Source organism: Bos indicus x Bos taurus, chromosome X (genome assembly GCF_003369695.1).
Source record: "Bos indicus x Bos taurus breed Angus x Brahman F1 hybrid chromosome X, Bos_hybrid_MaternalHap_v2.0, whole genome shotgun sequence".
Taxonomy (NCBI): domain Eukaryota; kingdom Metazoa; phylum Chordata; class Mammalia; order Artiodactyla; family Bovidae; genus Bos; species Bos indicus x Bos taurus.
In genome coordinates, this window is record NC_040105.1 from 99,414,517 (window position 1) to 99,431,225 (window position 16,709).

Genomic DNA, 16,709 nt, shown 5'->3' on the forward strand with positions numbered 1-16,709 from the left:
AAAAAAAAAAAAAAGTCAGTTAAAAGCAGGTTATTAAAATATACTATGTTGTCAAATACAAACTAAGGAAAACTATCTTCCTGCTTTTCTTAGATCAGTAACCAAACAAAAAATATGATTAATGCTTATAGATTACCATTTAAAGTATAATATTTTGGCAGGATGTAGTTTCAAATCAGTTATAAATCAATTACCTTTGCTTGCACTTTCTACATGCTCCAGTTCATCAGTAAATTTCAGGATATCCTGGTAATTTTCCTCACAGATTTCAGCAAGGAAATGCAAGAGGGTGGTCTTTTGATCTGATGATTTAGTATCTCGGATCTGAAATGGAATAATGATAACTATTTTTAGTATTTTTCAGCAATATAAATATAGACTTCTACTTAAAGAAGTGAAATGAATGAATGAACTCAATTCACTATAATTAATATAACTTTTTTAAAATGTCTAGGGTAGTTTATACTAGGGCTCTAGTAACAATACGCTGGGTTTTGAAATGAACTCATTTTCAAAGAGAGAAAGGTGACACAAAATGTAAATAATAACAATAATAATAATAATAAACTTTCATCTGTATTTCTTAAAATGTCTAAATCATGATGGCAAAGTGAACTATTCTTTCCTGAGAAAAGAACAACCACTTAAGTATTAATAATAATAGTCCAAGTTAATGTGTGTTTCTGTTATCATCATTTTGGTCTTTGTATTATTTCATAAATATATTCTTAAAAGCTGGATGCATCTATGAGGTTATATTTACTTCAGCTATCATCTATGCAAATTAAAATAAAAGAGCAAGTGCATTGTATGCTCCTTTACTTGCATGGGCCATCAAAAAAAAAAATAACTGAAGGCTTTTTAAGCTGATTTATAAACAGAATCTGACCATACAATCATGATAATATGTCAAATTTTATTTCTCTGCCTACACATTGTATCTTCTTTTCAGAGACACTAGAAAAGAGATGCTGAAGTTAGAATGATAAGAAAACTGCAAAATATAGGACCAAAAAAAATCTATAATGAGAATCTAAGTATTTTCTTTAATATAACTGTTATACAAGACTAAGCTACAAATGAAATTAAGGATTTACTTAGAAACAAAGGACAAATATGGCATGAAGTATCAAGTTTTCTCATTCTATTGGATGTTTTCTTTCCATAATCCTTAGATGATGGGTTTGTCCACTGATGTCCATACTGATTTGGGGATTTTAGCTTTAAGGATTACTGTTTAGAATAAATGAATATTCTTTACAAACAGGCTTGTGAAAAGACTTGGAGGATATTTAGTTAATTACAGAGTAATTTAATCCTTATTATTTTAGTGGCTAAGGAAAAAAAAATATCACATTTACTCAATCAGGTCCATACTTTTTGTGTTACAGTTTATTAGAATAACTGTTAGATTCCAATGATATGAAAAACATAAAAGAAATGTTAGTCTTAAGGCTCAAAACAAACAGCCATAGGAGTCATGATGCTGGTAATTCCAAGGCACGTAAAAATATTTAAAATTTTGCATTATTATGCTGATGCAATAAACACTTTTAAGTACTACAGAGTTGAAATGACACAATTAAAGAATAAGCTATAAGAACAAAAAGCAACAAAAACCTAAAGAGCAATTTGTCTTAAGTCAGGCTTGCAGCTGTAGAAGACTCAATAGGAGGTTCACTTTCCTAAAGAGAGGTCTTTTCTTGAGATTAGTGTTATATGTTCACAAAGTGCATCCCTTTCAGAGGATGCTGGCTACTCCAACCAATAAGGAAATAAACATTTTCTTTTCTTTGTTGTTTCTTACAAACTACTTTAACTCCTAAATGTTCAAGCTGGAGTTATAAAAGGCAGAAGAATCAGAGATAAAAATTGCCAACATCCACTGGATCAACGAAAAAGCAAGAGAGTTCCAGAAAAACATCTACTTTTGCTTTATTGACTACACCAAAGCCTTTGACTGTGTGGATCAAAACAAACTGTGGAAAATTCTTCAGGAGATGGGAAAACCAGAACAACTGATCTGCCTCCTGAGAAATTTGTATGCAGTTCAAGAAGCAACAGTTAGAACTAGACATGGAACAATAGACTAGTTCCAAATTGGGAAAGGAGTACATCAAAGCTGTATATTGTCACCCTGCTTATTTAACTTATATGCAGAGTACATCATGTGAAATGCTGGGCTGGAAGAAGCACAAGCTGGAATCAAGATTTCTGGGAGAAATATCAATAATCTCAGATATGCAGATGATACCACCCTTATGGCAGGAAGTGAAGAACTAAAGAGCCTCTTGATGAAAGTGAAAGAGGAGAGTGAAAAAGTTGTTTTAAAACTCAACATTCAGAAAACTAAGATCATGGCATTTGGTCCCAATACTTCGTTGCAAATAGATGAGGAAACAATGGAAATCGTGAGAGACTCTATTCTTGGGGGTTCCAAAATCACTGCAGATGGTGACTGTAGCCGTGTAATTAAAAGACGCTTGCTCCTTGGAAGAAAAGCTATGACCAACATAGACGGCATATTAAAAAGCAGAGACATTACTTTGCTAACAAAAGTCCATCTAGTCAAAGCTATGGTTTTTTTCCAGTAGTCATGTATGGATGTGAGAGTTGGCCTATAAAGAAACCTGAGCGCCAAAGAATGGATGCTTTTGAACTGTGGTGTTGGAGAAGACTTGAGAGTCCCTTGGACTGCAAGGAGATCCAACCAGTCCATCCCAAAGGAAATCAGTCCTGAATATTCATTGGAAGGACTGATGCTAAAGCTGAAACTCCAATACTTTGCCACCTGATGCGAAGAACCGACTCATTGGAAAAGACCCTGATGCTAGGAAAGAGGGAAGGTGGGAGCAGAAGGGGATGACAGACGATGAGATGGTTGAATGGCATCAACGACACAATGGACATGAGTTTGAGTAGGCTCCGGGAGTTGCTGATGAACAGGGAAGCCTGGCTTGGTACTATCCATGAGGTCTCAAGGAGTCGGACATGACTAAGTGACTGAAGTCAACTGAAAAATATTAGGTACTTAAAGAAATTGAAGGCACATCTTCCTAAAGGAGGGGAATTGATCTGTATTTTATGAAATCTATGGAGACAAACTATTTACACACAGAGAGACAAACACAGGGCCCAACAATAAAAACCCATGCAATTTTTTAGGATACCACACTGTAGAAGTGTATCAGTTTTCTTTTAAAAAATGCACATGGCCAATACTGGAAAGGAAAACACAAGAACAGAAAAATAGCACTGTGCTTGTATGGCAACCTTGTCGGTGATTTAAAAACTCCCTTTTTGACATGCATGCTTATATGTGGTTAATTTTCAGAATTCTCAGAAGTGAAGCATAACATTTCAGTTAAATATATTTATTGAAATCAGAAAGAGTAGTCAACAGAGTTGCATGACTTTTCTAGATTTCTAACATTGCCTTCAAGGCATGGACAAAGATGGCCACACGCTTATCTTGTCAAGCTGAGAAATATTTTAGTTGGTATGGGAGATGACTTGCTAAATCTGTATTGAAATGTTTATTTTTTAAATAACGTTACACCAAGAGTCTATCTTGTGGTTTCAAATTGGCAGGGAATATTAACAACAAATATGTAGTCTTTAAAAAATTTTTCTCTATGTCCATGACACTTAGACCAATCATTTAAAAATGAACATATAATATCAAAACATAAGGGTAAAGCATCTTTACATATTAAAGTATATTTACTTTGTATTATCAGGGCTTCAGTGTCTCTTACTGTGTCTACACCATCCACACATTAGTCATCGTCTCTCTCAGGACCTATTGAATGGTTCAATGTCAAGTACAGAAGGCAACTAAGAACATTCACTTTCATGACTTCTAATGGCTAAAGGCATTTATCCAATAATTTGCTCTTCCAAGTGTACTCGCTAGCTATAGACATCTCCGGGGGTAGTATAAAGGTAACCTGAGTATGTTCAAAATCACTTCCAAAGTGTTTGGGTTAGTTTACTGATAAATAAAATTAACTTCATTTTGATATCAGGTTAACTCAGTGTAACATGCAAAAGGATGAACAAAATGGCCACCCTATAATCCTCTGTCTTATACATATTTTCAAACAATATAATCACAAATAGCTCCAGAAATTGGAATTATTTGAAAAAGCTAAAAACATTTTACAATATCTTAATAAAGTGAGTTATCAGTGAATGACAGCAATAAAAATAGAGCAATTCTCTATATTTACTGATTAAGTGCCAGTTAATAAACCACATAGTGATTTTAATTATAATCATCTGACCAATAAATGTTATACATAAAGATTAATAACTGGATTTATACTAACTGTAACTACCTAATCTTTAATAACTTTCTGAAATGGTACATGAATACAAAATACCTTTAACAGATTAACACATTTGTCTAGCAAATTCTGATCATTCTTTTTTCCCTAATAAACAGGAGTGCTATATTATGAAAGATACTATTTATATGTGATGTGTTCAAATACATTTCCAAAACTTTAGTTAGGGAGATAGCAAAATATCTGAATAACCAATTGCCTTATAAAAGATTTATTTTGAACATTCTCATTCGAGCCTGAAAACCTGCAGTCTTCACCTTATTTTTGAAATCAGTTGGTCTGAACACACAGAAGGCAGCACACAGCCAGAGTGCCTGAGCCAACAACATTTTAATCATCCATGTCAGTCACACTCAATATTTCTGTGAAGGACCCCTTCTATAAGTAATTTTCCCTTCTCCTGAGATTTAAGCCTATTTTTTCTTGCTCTGTCATCAGTGGAAACTGAAAATAACTGGTCACTAATCCTCTGTATGGAGAAGGCAATGGCACCCCACTCCAGTACTTTTGCCTAGAAAATCCCATGGACGGAGGAGCCTGGTAGGCTGCAGTCCATGGGGTCGCTAGAGTCGGACATGACTGAGCGACTTCACTTCCACTTTTCACTTTCATGCATTGGAGAAGGAAATGGCAACCCACTCCAGTGTTCTTGCCTGGAGAATCCCAGGGACGGGAAGCCTGGTGGGCTGCCGTCTATGGGGTCGCACAGAGTCGGACAAGACTAAAGCGATGCAGCAGCAGCAGCAGTATCCTCTGTATAACCACCTCTCACAAGAGTGAAAGCTCCCTTTCTCAGGTGTTCTTTGCTCTTAAACCAAACTATTTCAGTTCATTTAACCTCACCACACAAATGTCAGTTTTTAAATGTTTAATTTTGTCAGGATGATTAGAACCCATTCAGTTTCCATTGCAAAGTCTCCCTTCAGCTACTAGAAAAGCACACCAACTTCTTGGTTTTGCATTTAAGGCCCTTTCTCAGCTGATCCTTGCCTACCTTTCTAATGTGTCCCCTGCTGCTTTCTTGTACCTATCCTTCTCTTCAGTTTGATTACAACTGCTTGAACATACCATAGTGTCACACCACTGTGCTTTTGTACATCTTGTGCTCTCTATAGACTCTCCTCCTCTTTTCTCTATCTGCCAAGTGAATACCTACTCAAATTTCAAGAGTACTCAAGTACTTCTTCCTTTCTGAAGACCCCGCTAAGGAATACTTTATTCCTTCCTTTGCTATGTTCCTTCACTCTAAACATTTCAACACAGTACTTTCTTCCAGTCAATATGAGCTCTTCCAAGGGAAGAAACCCTGTTTCACTAATATTTATTATCCACAGTACCTAGGAGCATCATAGTACATACCTAGGGAGGCAATCAATGTTTCTGAATGAAGATTTTTCTCCACACAAATTCCCACCTGTGTAGGCCATAGAAAGATTCTTCTAAATTAAACTATACTCTTGTTCTGTTTGCATGTGTACACATATGCACACACACACACATACATACATACACATAGAGATATTGACCACAAAGCCCAGACTTTTTCAGGACACCGTATCTGTTGTGAGTTATATGAGAGGGAATGCCAGAACAAAGTCACAACGTCCCCTTGGGAAATGAAGCACTAAACATTTATAAGGGGAGACAGGTTAGAAGCAAAGCAATTATGAATGTAGAAGTACATTTGATGATTCAGTGCGGGCTGCACACTAGGGATCAGAGACAAACAATAAATGGGATCAGAGATAAACAATAAATGGTACTTTCAAAGCCCCAAAAGCCTAGCATTTACAAGAAAACACAAAGTTATACAGAAAGGGGATGACGTAGAAGAGTAATTTTGTAAAAAGTGTCAAGGACTGATATATCTAAAATGATAATGAGTACATGAAAAAAAAAAGGCAAAGAAAGGACAAATTTAAGACACACTGTGAAGACAAACAAGATTAAGCCACTGAAAAGAAATACCTGGGATAATGGAAAGGGAAAGATCCGACTCCAAAAGTTTTAAATTTAGGTGATTAAAAGAATGGTTGTACTGGAAACAGAACTGCCATATGACCCAGCAATCCCACTACTGGGCATACACACCAAGGAAACCAGAATTGAAAGAGACACGTGTACCTCAATGTTCATCGCAGCACTGTTTACAATAGCTAGGACATGGAAGCAACCTAGATGTCCAGCGGCAGACAAATGGATAAGAAAGCTGTGGTATATATCTACAATGGAATATTATTCAGCTATTAAAAAGAATGCATTTGAATTAGTTCAAATGAAGAGGATGAAATTGGAGCCTATTATACAGAGTGAAGTAAGTCAGAAAGAAAAACACCAATACAGTATATTAATGCAGATATATGGAATTTAGAAAGATGGTAATGATGACCCTATATGTGAGATAGCAAAAGAGACACAGATGTAAAGAACAGACTGCTGGACTCTGTGGGAGAAGGCGAGGGTGGGATGATTTGAGAGAATAGCTTTGAAACATGTATATTATCATATGTGAAATAGATCGCTAGTCCCAGTTCGATGCATGAGATAGGGTGCTCAGGGCTGGTGCACTGGGTTGACCCTGAGGGATGGGATGGGGAGGGAGATTCATGATGGGGAACACATGTACACCTATGGCTGATACATGTGAATGTATGGCAAAAACCACCACAATATTGTCAAGTAATTAGCCTCCAATTAAAATTTTTTAAAAAGAGAAAAAAAATAAAGAATGGTTGTATTGAGAAAGTGGTAACTCTCTAGAGTAAGCTGGCTTTGAGAAGGAGGTAGCAGTTTGTTTTTAAACATTAAGTGGTAGCTATGTGGAGCTAATCTATGGAAGGTGGTCATGGCCATTCCATTCTCTCTGCTTCATTTTATCCTATATAATAATGCTTCTTAAATATCCATATTACCATGCCACTCTCTTCCTTCAAAAAAAATAATGGTTCTCTACAGCTCATATAAAGAGGTTCACATTTCTAATCAGAATAGTTATCGAGCACAGACTTTGGATTCAGACAGTACTAGGTTAAAACCTTTACTCTATATACCATTCACTACTTCTGTGACCTTAGGCAAGTGAACTAAATACTCTATGTCTCAGCTTTCTGATCCACAAAATAGGCATTAGATAAGACTTGTAGAATTTAAGAAGATAGTCTATTATCATGACCAGGATCACCATCTAGATCAGAAGTGATAAGAATCTACTTTAGCTTCCCATCTTCATACAGAGTAAGTCATTCAGTTCAGTTCAGTTCAGTCGCTCAGTCGTGTCCGACTCTTTGCGATGCCATGAATTGCAGCATGCCAGGCCTCCCTGTCCATCACCAACTCCCGGAGTTCACTGAGACTCACGTCCATCAAGTCAGTGATGCCATCCAGCCATCTCATCCCCTGTCGTCCCCTTCTCCTCCCGCCCCCAATCCCTCCCAGCATCAGAGTCTTTTCCAATGAGTCAACTCTTCGCATGAGGTGGCCAAAGTACTGGAGTTTCAGCTTTAGCATCATTCCTTCCAAAGAAATCCCAGGGCTGATCTCCTTCAGAATAGACTGGTTGGATCTCCTTGCAGTCCAAGGGACTCGCAGGAGTCTTCTCCAACACCACAGTTCAAAAGCATCAATTCTTCGGCGCTCAGCCTTCTTTACAGTCCAAATCTCACCTCCATACATGACCACTGGAAAAACCATAGCCTTGACTAGACGGACCTTTGTTGGCAAAGTAATGTCTCTGCTTTTTAATATGCTATCTAGGTTGGTCATAACTTTCCTTCCAAGGAGTAAGCGTCTTTTAATTTCATGGCTGCAGTCACCATCTTATATGATTTTGAAGCCCAGAAAAATAAAGTCTGACACTGTTTCCACTGTTTCCCCATCTATTTACCATGAAGTGATGGGACCAGATGCCATGATCTTCATTTTCAGAATGTTGAGCTTTAAGCCAACTTTTTCACTCTCCTCTTTCACTTTCATCAAGAGGCTTTTTGGTTCCTCTTCAGTTTCTGCCATCAGGGTGGTGTCATCTGCATATCTGAGGTTATTGATATTTCTCCCAGCAATCTTGATTCCAGCTTGTGTTTCTTCCAGTCCAGCGTTTCTCATGATGCACTCTGCATATAAGTTAAATAAGCAGGATGACAATATACAGCCTTGATGTACTCCTTTTCCTATTTGGAACCAGTTTGTTGTGTCCTGTCCAGTTCTAACTGTTGCTTTCTGACCTGCATACAGATTTCTCAAGAGGCAGATCAGGTGGTCTGGTATTCCCATCTCTTGAAGAATTTTCCACAGTTTATTGTGATCCACACAGTCAAAGGCTTTGGCATAGTCAATAAAGCAGAAATAGATGGTTTTCTGGAACTCTCTTGCTTTTTTGATGATCCAGCAGATGTTGGCAATTTGATCTCTGGTTCCTCTGCCTTTTCTAAAACCAGCTTGAACATCAGGAAGTTCACGGTTCACGTATTGCTGAAGCCTGGCTTGGAGAATTTTGAGCATTACTTTACTAGCGTGTGAGATGAGTGCAATTGTGCGGTAGTTTGAGCATTATGGTAAGTCATTACTATAACCTAAAAGTCCCTCTGTGACCTGGACCACTATCACCACTGAGATCTTATCCCTAGCTATCATCCCTCACCAGCCCCCTTGAGCCATGCTTGACCTCGATTCTGTTGCTCCTTGAATTTAACAGGCATGTGTCTCACTTAGAGCCTGTGCATGCACTTTTTCTCTGCCTGGAAGTTTTCACTTTTATTCACCAGCATGGCTAGCTCCTTCTCGTCTTTCAAGATCTATACTCAAAAGTCACTTTCTCATTATGTTCTTTTCTAGTTACTCTATCAAAAATTGCAATCTACTCTCAAAACATCTCTTACCTCTCTCCCTCTTATATTTTTCTCCATAGCAATCACCACAAATATACTCCTACTTATATTTTTATTATCTGTCTCTCTCTGGTACAATGTCAGCTACACAAGTAGAGGGCATTTTTTGGTCTGCTTTGTTCACTTTTATATACTCAGTACCTAGAACAATGGCTGGCACATAACAGGCACTTAATATATATTTACTGAATGCATGAGTGGGTGAAGTTTTCCATTCATTTTCTTATGTTCTTCTTGACCTAAAATGCCTTCTTCCTTCATCATGTGGCAGTAGCCTATACCCCCTTTAAGGGGGATGAGAACCAACATTTCTAACCTATCTATCATGTGCCTATGGGCCAGGTACTTTGATAAGTGTTTCAAATGTGTCATCTTTTGTTTAAAAAATTATGAAAGTATTCAATTATTAACAAGCCCATTTTATAGGTAAGGAACCAGGCTTAGAGTGCTTATGTAATTTGACCTTGGTCAAGTGTTGGTGCCAGAATACAACAAGGTAACTTATGAAAATTGGGTGTATATCACATTCTGGAATGAATTAAGCATTAAGGGTGATAAAGGTGATGGGACTGGGGGACAGGGTCATTCAGGGAGAGCAGTGCTAATGATCCTCTCTGAACTTTCCTGAACAGAATTAATAAATTTTGTTTTTATTTTTCTCATAGTGATTTATATAAACTCTAGTTAAAGGATTTATTCCACAATAGATCATTTTGTTTACACAAGGAGTCTCACCTATCAAACTGTGAACTACTTAAGAAAGAAGAAAAAATAAAATTTTGTTCAGTAAATGTTTGTTGAATGAATAAATGCTACAGAGAGCCCAAAGATAATGAGAACTGACTGATGATTAGAGAAATCTTCCATAACCTTCATGGACAGTTTCAATACATTGCCAGTGGTGTAAACTTAAAAAGACTGGATAGCCAGAAAGATAAGGCAACATGTAAGGTAATTTATTAAAAATATTGATTATGGGTAACAAATAGATAGATAATAGAGGGGACAGCAGAGCTGGCAGCTGGAAAATGGTGAAACTAGTAACAAAGATTATTATGATTGTTCATCCTCAATAAGTTCAACATAATTAAGGCTGTGGGGATTAGGCAACGGAAGAAATCAACATTAAAAATCATGAGAAAGGAAAATGGATAGGCATTGGTTATTTCACTCATTCTCAAACCATGGCCTGAACCAATAGATTCAACATCATCTACGAACTTGATCGAAATGCAAAAATGAGGGCCATGCATGAAACTGACTAAATCAGAAACTAGAAGAGTAGGGGTCCATCAATATATGTTTTAATATATTGGCCAAAAAATCCCGATAGTACCTCCAGATGATTGAGCCATGCTAAAGTTTGAGAACCACTAGTCCTCTTAGAAGGAAATTTCTAGACAAGATGTTTGCCAGGGCCCTCTCATAATTACTTCCACATATACAAAGTTGAAATGTCAACATAACTCCAAAGTTTACTGTTAATTTAAAACTAGAGAGGAATTGTCTAGGAATCTGTGACATCTGAAGGACACAATCACTCAGAATATTCTTGATTAATTTATATTAAAAATAAGACTGAATAGTATCAGAACTTACCATCTACTCATCTAAGAACTGATGACCCAAACAGTATGTCCAAAGCTGTGAAGATTGTAAATATACTGTTCATAAGTCTTTAAAACTCTCCCTCATCCTTCACCTAAAAGTGTATTGAAAATACAGCTACATAATGCTGTAGTGTGTCTTATCATCCCTGTATTATCAGGGTGATGGGCTAGACAACCCAGAAGATCCTTCATGCCTTCCGACTGTAATTCAAGCTGCAAAACTCACTTATTGGCAAATCTGAATTACTGTTTAAATATTTGCTCAAGAATTTTGGATTAGAGTAACAAATTTCAGTGCAAGACATCAGGTTTCAATGCTTTCCATAAAAAGTCTTGCCTTATGAATTTATTTCACCAGTTCTAATTTCTAGGCTAATGTGTGCTGGCTCTAAGTAAACAAATGCTATGATATATTTAAGCAGGTTTAAAAATATTAAAACTTCAATGTGATGGAATATAAAAATACAACAAGGTAGTGAATATATAACAGAAAAGAAGCAGACTCATAGATCTAGAGAATAAACTAATGGTTATCAGTGGGGAGGTGGAAGGGCACAACAAGGGTAAGGGGACCGAGAGGTACAAACTATTATGTATAAAATAAGCTACAAAGATATATGATACAACAGGGGGAATATAGCAAATATTTTAAAATAACTATAAATGGAGTATAACCTTTAAAAATTGTGAATCAGTATATAGTAGACCTGGAACTTATATAATATCATGTATATCAACTATACTTGAATAGAAAAAGAAAAAACTTCAATGTGAGATAAAAGTTCATGTCTCTAGACTATATCAGAAGGCCGGCCTTTCTAGACTGCCTGCTCCCTTTTCCCCTAGTGTTTATACAAATGGCTACAATGAAACTCAGCAACTTATGAACAGATCCTTTACTCAGGAAAACTCAGAAATGCCTAATCCCTCTGCATCAAGGAAAGAGCTCTGACAGATAGCAACACAACAGGACCCACATTTATATTGAACTGTCCTTGGAAAGGGAGAAGGCAATGGCAACCCACTCCAGTACTCTTGCCTGGAAAATCCCATGGAAGGAGGAGCCTGGTAGGGTGCAGTCCATGAAGCCCTGAAGAGTCAGACACGGCTGAGCGACTTCACTTTCACTTTTCACTTTCATGCATTGGAGAAGGAAATGGATGTAGGGAAAAGCAGTGAAGGAATCTGGTAGAATCATTGGCATAAACCCAGCTAGACTACCAATATGATCAGATCATTCAACTTCATTTCTTTTAGCAGAAATGTTCCCTAATCATGGCTTCTTTTTCTCTATTATATTTTATATTCATGGAACAGTTAATATTTAAGCAATCATGAATGCTCCAGTGCATATATCAAAACAACTGCTATTGCGTGCCAGTCTTGGTACAGCACATGAATTCTAATGTTTGTCTCCTTTATTTAAGCAAAATTAAGCTCTGTGCTCTCTGCCAAGGGTTGTTTACAAATTATTGCTTTCTTCAGTACCACCACACGCTGCAATAACATTGAGAAAGATAATGTATTTTTAAGGATTCCAATTACCATAAAGATATTAGCTCTGTAGCGACGACCAGACAAGTTTCATACATGCTTTCCTGGCTTTATTTCTAACTCTCACCCCAAATGCTTTCCTGGTGCTACATGACCAGGGCTGACACTAATTCAGCCAAATGTAATATACAGTAGAAAGATGTCTTAATTCTTTATGGAAATGTGACTGTCCTTTTTTCTTTTACAATGGTATTTCAAAGAAAAAGGGAACAGATAATATCAATTATGGTAAAGTCAAGCAATTTAAAAGTTTTACACTTGTTTGCTTAGTATATAGCAGCAGTCTGCGAAAGGAGAGCTTAAACTTGAAAACTATGATAACATTAAATGGCATAAAGACTCATCTCAATTGCCACCTTCTGGCCCAGCAGGGCAGTGGTGATGTCAGTTTCCGAGAAAAGACAAATTTTGCTTTCCTGTTCTTCCTGCTCCACCTCTCGGCATTTTTCCTTCTATCCCTACTTACTTATTCAAGGAGAATACTCTGCATATGCATTAGCCTGAAGTAGTCAGCACCAGTGGCAAATCAACAACCATTTGTCCTCATTTGAGGCAAGACCAGAAAGAATTAATGAATCATGTCTATACTTTAAAAACTAAAGCTGTTCTGGCACTTTCAAGTGCTCTTAATCAACCTGCCTATAGGTTTACCAAATAGAAGTTCTTCTGAGAATAGTTTGAACAAAAATCAAGGTATTCTAAATTAGTATAGAAATACTTTACAAACACGAATATCCCTAAGGTCTTCAATGGTTTCCTCTCAGAAATGGTTTAAGCTTTTAACTAAAACTTGAAACATTTATTGTCATGAGAATTTTACTTAACAAAACTTTTATATGCATGAGGTTTGAAAATAAGTGAAGGAATTTTGGATTTGTTCATTTTATGTTTTTCCTGTACATCACCACCACCAAATAGGTATATATAACTGATATTGCTATCTATATATGGTGTAAATAAATGACTTTTGGAGGTGTGACATTAGTGGCTTGAAGAACAACTATTTAACCTATTTAAGAACAACTTTTAAGGCCTAAGTTATGCAATATTGCCAAATTATAATTAGAATCTGTGCAACCACTGTTTAGGGATGAGTTACATAATTAGCTATCCTCAATCATTCATTTTCTTGACTGTATACTATTCCACCACATGAATATACTTTAGGTATAGTCTCATGTTGGAGAAGGCAATGGCACCCCACTCCAGTACTTTTGCCTGGAAAATCCCATGGACAGAGGAGCCTGGTAGGCTGCAGTCCATGGGGTTGCTAGAGTCGGACACAACTGAGTGACTTCACTTTCACTTTTCACTTTCATGCACTGGAGGAGGAAATGGCAACCCACTCCAGTGTTCTTGCCTGGAGAATCCCAGGGATGGGGGAGCCTGGTGGGCTGCCGTCTATGGGGTCGAACAGAGTCGAACATGACTGAAGCGGCTTAGCAGCAGCAGCAGCATAGTCTCATGTTGATCATTTCTGTTATCTAGTTTCCATTCTTAGAGGGGTGAGGGAGTCATTATTACTGATATTCTTATAGATAATACTGTTGTGAATATTATTTTGTTATAATACACATAAAATTTACCATTTTAACCATTTTTAAGTGTACAGTTAAGTGGTGCTAAGTACCATAACCAATGTCCACCTCCAGAACTTTTTCCCATGCTGACATTCTGCACCCATTAAACAATAATTCCTCATTCTTCTTTCTGTTCTACCTGCTAGCAACCACTACTCTGCTTTCTGTCTCTATGAATTTGTCTGTTATATACCTCAATTAAGTGGGATTATCAATATTTGTCCTAATGTGTCTGTCTTATCACACTTAGCATAATGTCTTCAAGATTCATCCATGTTGTAGGATATACCAGATCTCCTTTTTGTAAAGGTTGAATAATAGCCCATTGTATGTATATAGCATTTTATTTATTCATTCATCTGTCAGTGGACACTTGGGTTGTTCCCACCTTTGGCCATTGTGAAAAATGATACTATGAATAATCAGTATGCAAATATATGTTCAGGTCTCTGCTTTCAATTCTTTTATATTTACATACAGAAGTGGAATGTGGCATCATACAGTAATTCCATGTTTAACTTTTTTAGTAACTACCATACTGTTTTCCACAGGGGCTATTATTGTACAAGCCATTTTACATTCACACAAGCCATTGTACAAATGTTCCAGTTCCTCTGTTTCCTTGCTAATGTGCTTGTTTTCTGTTTTTTTTTTTTTTTTTTAAGATAGTAGCTATCCTAACGGATATGAAGTGGTATTCATTATAGTTTTGATTCAGATTTCCCTAATGATTAATGATGTTGAGCATATTTTCATGTGCTGATTGGCCATTTTCTTTAGAAAAATGTCTATTAGTCTTTTGCCCATTTTTGAATTAGGTTGCTTGTGTTTGCTGTTGTTCAGTTGTAGGAGTTATGCTTTATCAGATATATGATTTACAAATACTTTCATCCATTCTGCAGGTTATCTTTCTACTCTATTGATACTGATTATTCTTGTACAAGTCTCCAGAGTCCTTATGTAAGAGCTTATTTAGAGAATATACTAGGAGCGACATTTATGGTTATGGTATCTTCAACATTTCTAAATCATACGAAACTGTTTTCCAAAACAGAGGTAACAAATCACACTCTCACCAATAGTTCCCCTTGACACATATTCTTATTCATTCATAGTATTATCAGAATTTAAAAATTTTTGCCCATCTAATGGATATGAAATGATAGCTCATTGTGATTTAATTTAATTTTAGGTATGAATATAAAATGGGCTTCCCTGGTAGCTCAGCTGGTAAAGAATCCGCCTGAAATATGGGAGACCCTGGTTCAATTCCTGGGTCAGGAAGATTCCATGAAGAAGGGATAGGCTACCCAACTTCAGTATTCTTGGGCTTCCCTGGTGGATCAGATGGTAAAAATATCTGCCTGCAATACAGGAGACCTGGGTTTGATCCCTGGGTTGGGAAGATCTCCTGGAGAAGGGCATAGCAACCCACTCCAGGATTCTTGCCTGGAGAATCACCATGGACAGAGGAGCCTGGCAGGCTGCAGTCCATTGGATCACAAAGAGTTGGACAGGACTGAGTGACTAAGCACAGTAGCACAGCACAAGAATGTAAAATGGTACAGATAACTTGGAAAACAGTATCTTTTAAACTTAAACCTTACTTTCTATAAGATATAACACTCCCAGTCCTAGGTATTTACCCAAGATAAAGGAAATTTCTGTCGTGTACATGAATATTAAGAGCAGCATTATTTGTAATAGACAAAATTAGAAACAACCCAAATTCCCATCAATGAATTGAAATATGGTGGAATATTATTCAGTAACAGAAATGAACTACTGATACATGTCACAATACCTTAAGTGAAAGCCACACCAAATGCAAAGTAACAAAAAAGATTACATTACTGAATGATTTCATTTATATGAAATTGTAGAAAAAGTTAAAACTATAGTGACAGAAGGCAAAGAAGTAGTCGCCTGGAGCTGGGAGTAGGGATTGACTGCAAAGGGGCATGACCAAACATAGGTTGTTAGAACTGCTTCATGTCTTGACTACAGTGAAGGTTACACAGCTGTATACAAACAACAAAATTCATCAGACTGTATATTAAAAAATGAGTAAATCTGAGAGTATGTCAATTATATTTTGGTAAATTACTTTAAAACTTACCAGTTAAGTTCAAATCTCTTAAGTGTGAACACATTTTACTTCTGAAATAATTAACACAACAAACAAAAGTCCTAAGGAGATTCTTTCAGAAATTGACAAGTACCCAGGCCTTTCTTATATATTTCATGAAACCTGAAACTTGTAAAATGAATGGAATAAATCAGGCCATGACTGATGTAAAATCCTTAGAATCTTCATCAGCATCAGTCCCTAAATTTCTGAATAGCTTACAATGCTTTACAACTTCCCTCAACACAGGTTTCAAAGTAAAATATTCTATTTAATTTAAGTATCTAAAAAGCCATTTGGGATTAAGAAATACACACTACTATATATATAATAGACCATCAAGGATCTACTGTATAGCACAGGGAACTATAGTCAATATTTTCTAATAATATATATGGGAAAATAATCTAAAAATGAATATATATATATATATATAAAACTGAATCACTTTTTGCATACACCTAAACCTAATAACATTGTAAATCAACTATATTTCAATTAAATTAAAAAAATAATTTAAGTATATAGCTATTTGCTTGAATTTTAAAAACTGAGTTCTTTCTAAATTTTCAACCTCAGCATACGTTTATATTTTCTTCCACTTA

The 16,709-nt window shown here is 36.4% G+C and overlaps 1 protein-coding gene across 4 annotated transcripts in view; it reads right to left on the reverse strand.

Annotated features, from left to right (window-relative positions):
* Positions 1-16,709, reverse strand: part of DIAPH2 (diaphanous related formin 2) — a 982,036-nt gene that overhangs the window by 444,708 nt on the left and 520,619 nt on the right. For all 4 annotated transcript variants that reach the window (XM_027534395.1, XM_027534394.1, XM_027534393.1 and 1 more), the window contains one exon: positions 195-324. In XM_027534395.1, coding sequence (XP_027390196.1) covers positions 195-324 — 130 coding nt within the window. The remainder of the gene's footprint in view (positions 1-194; positions 325-16,709) is intronic.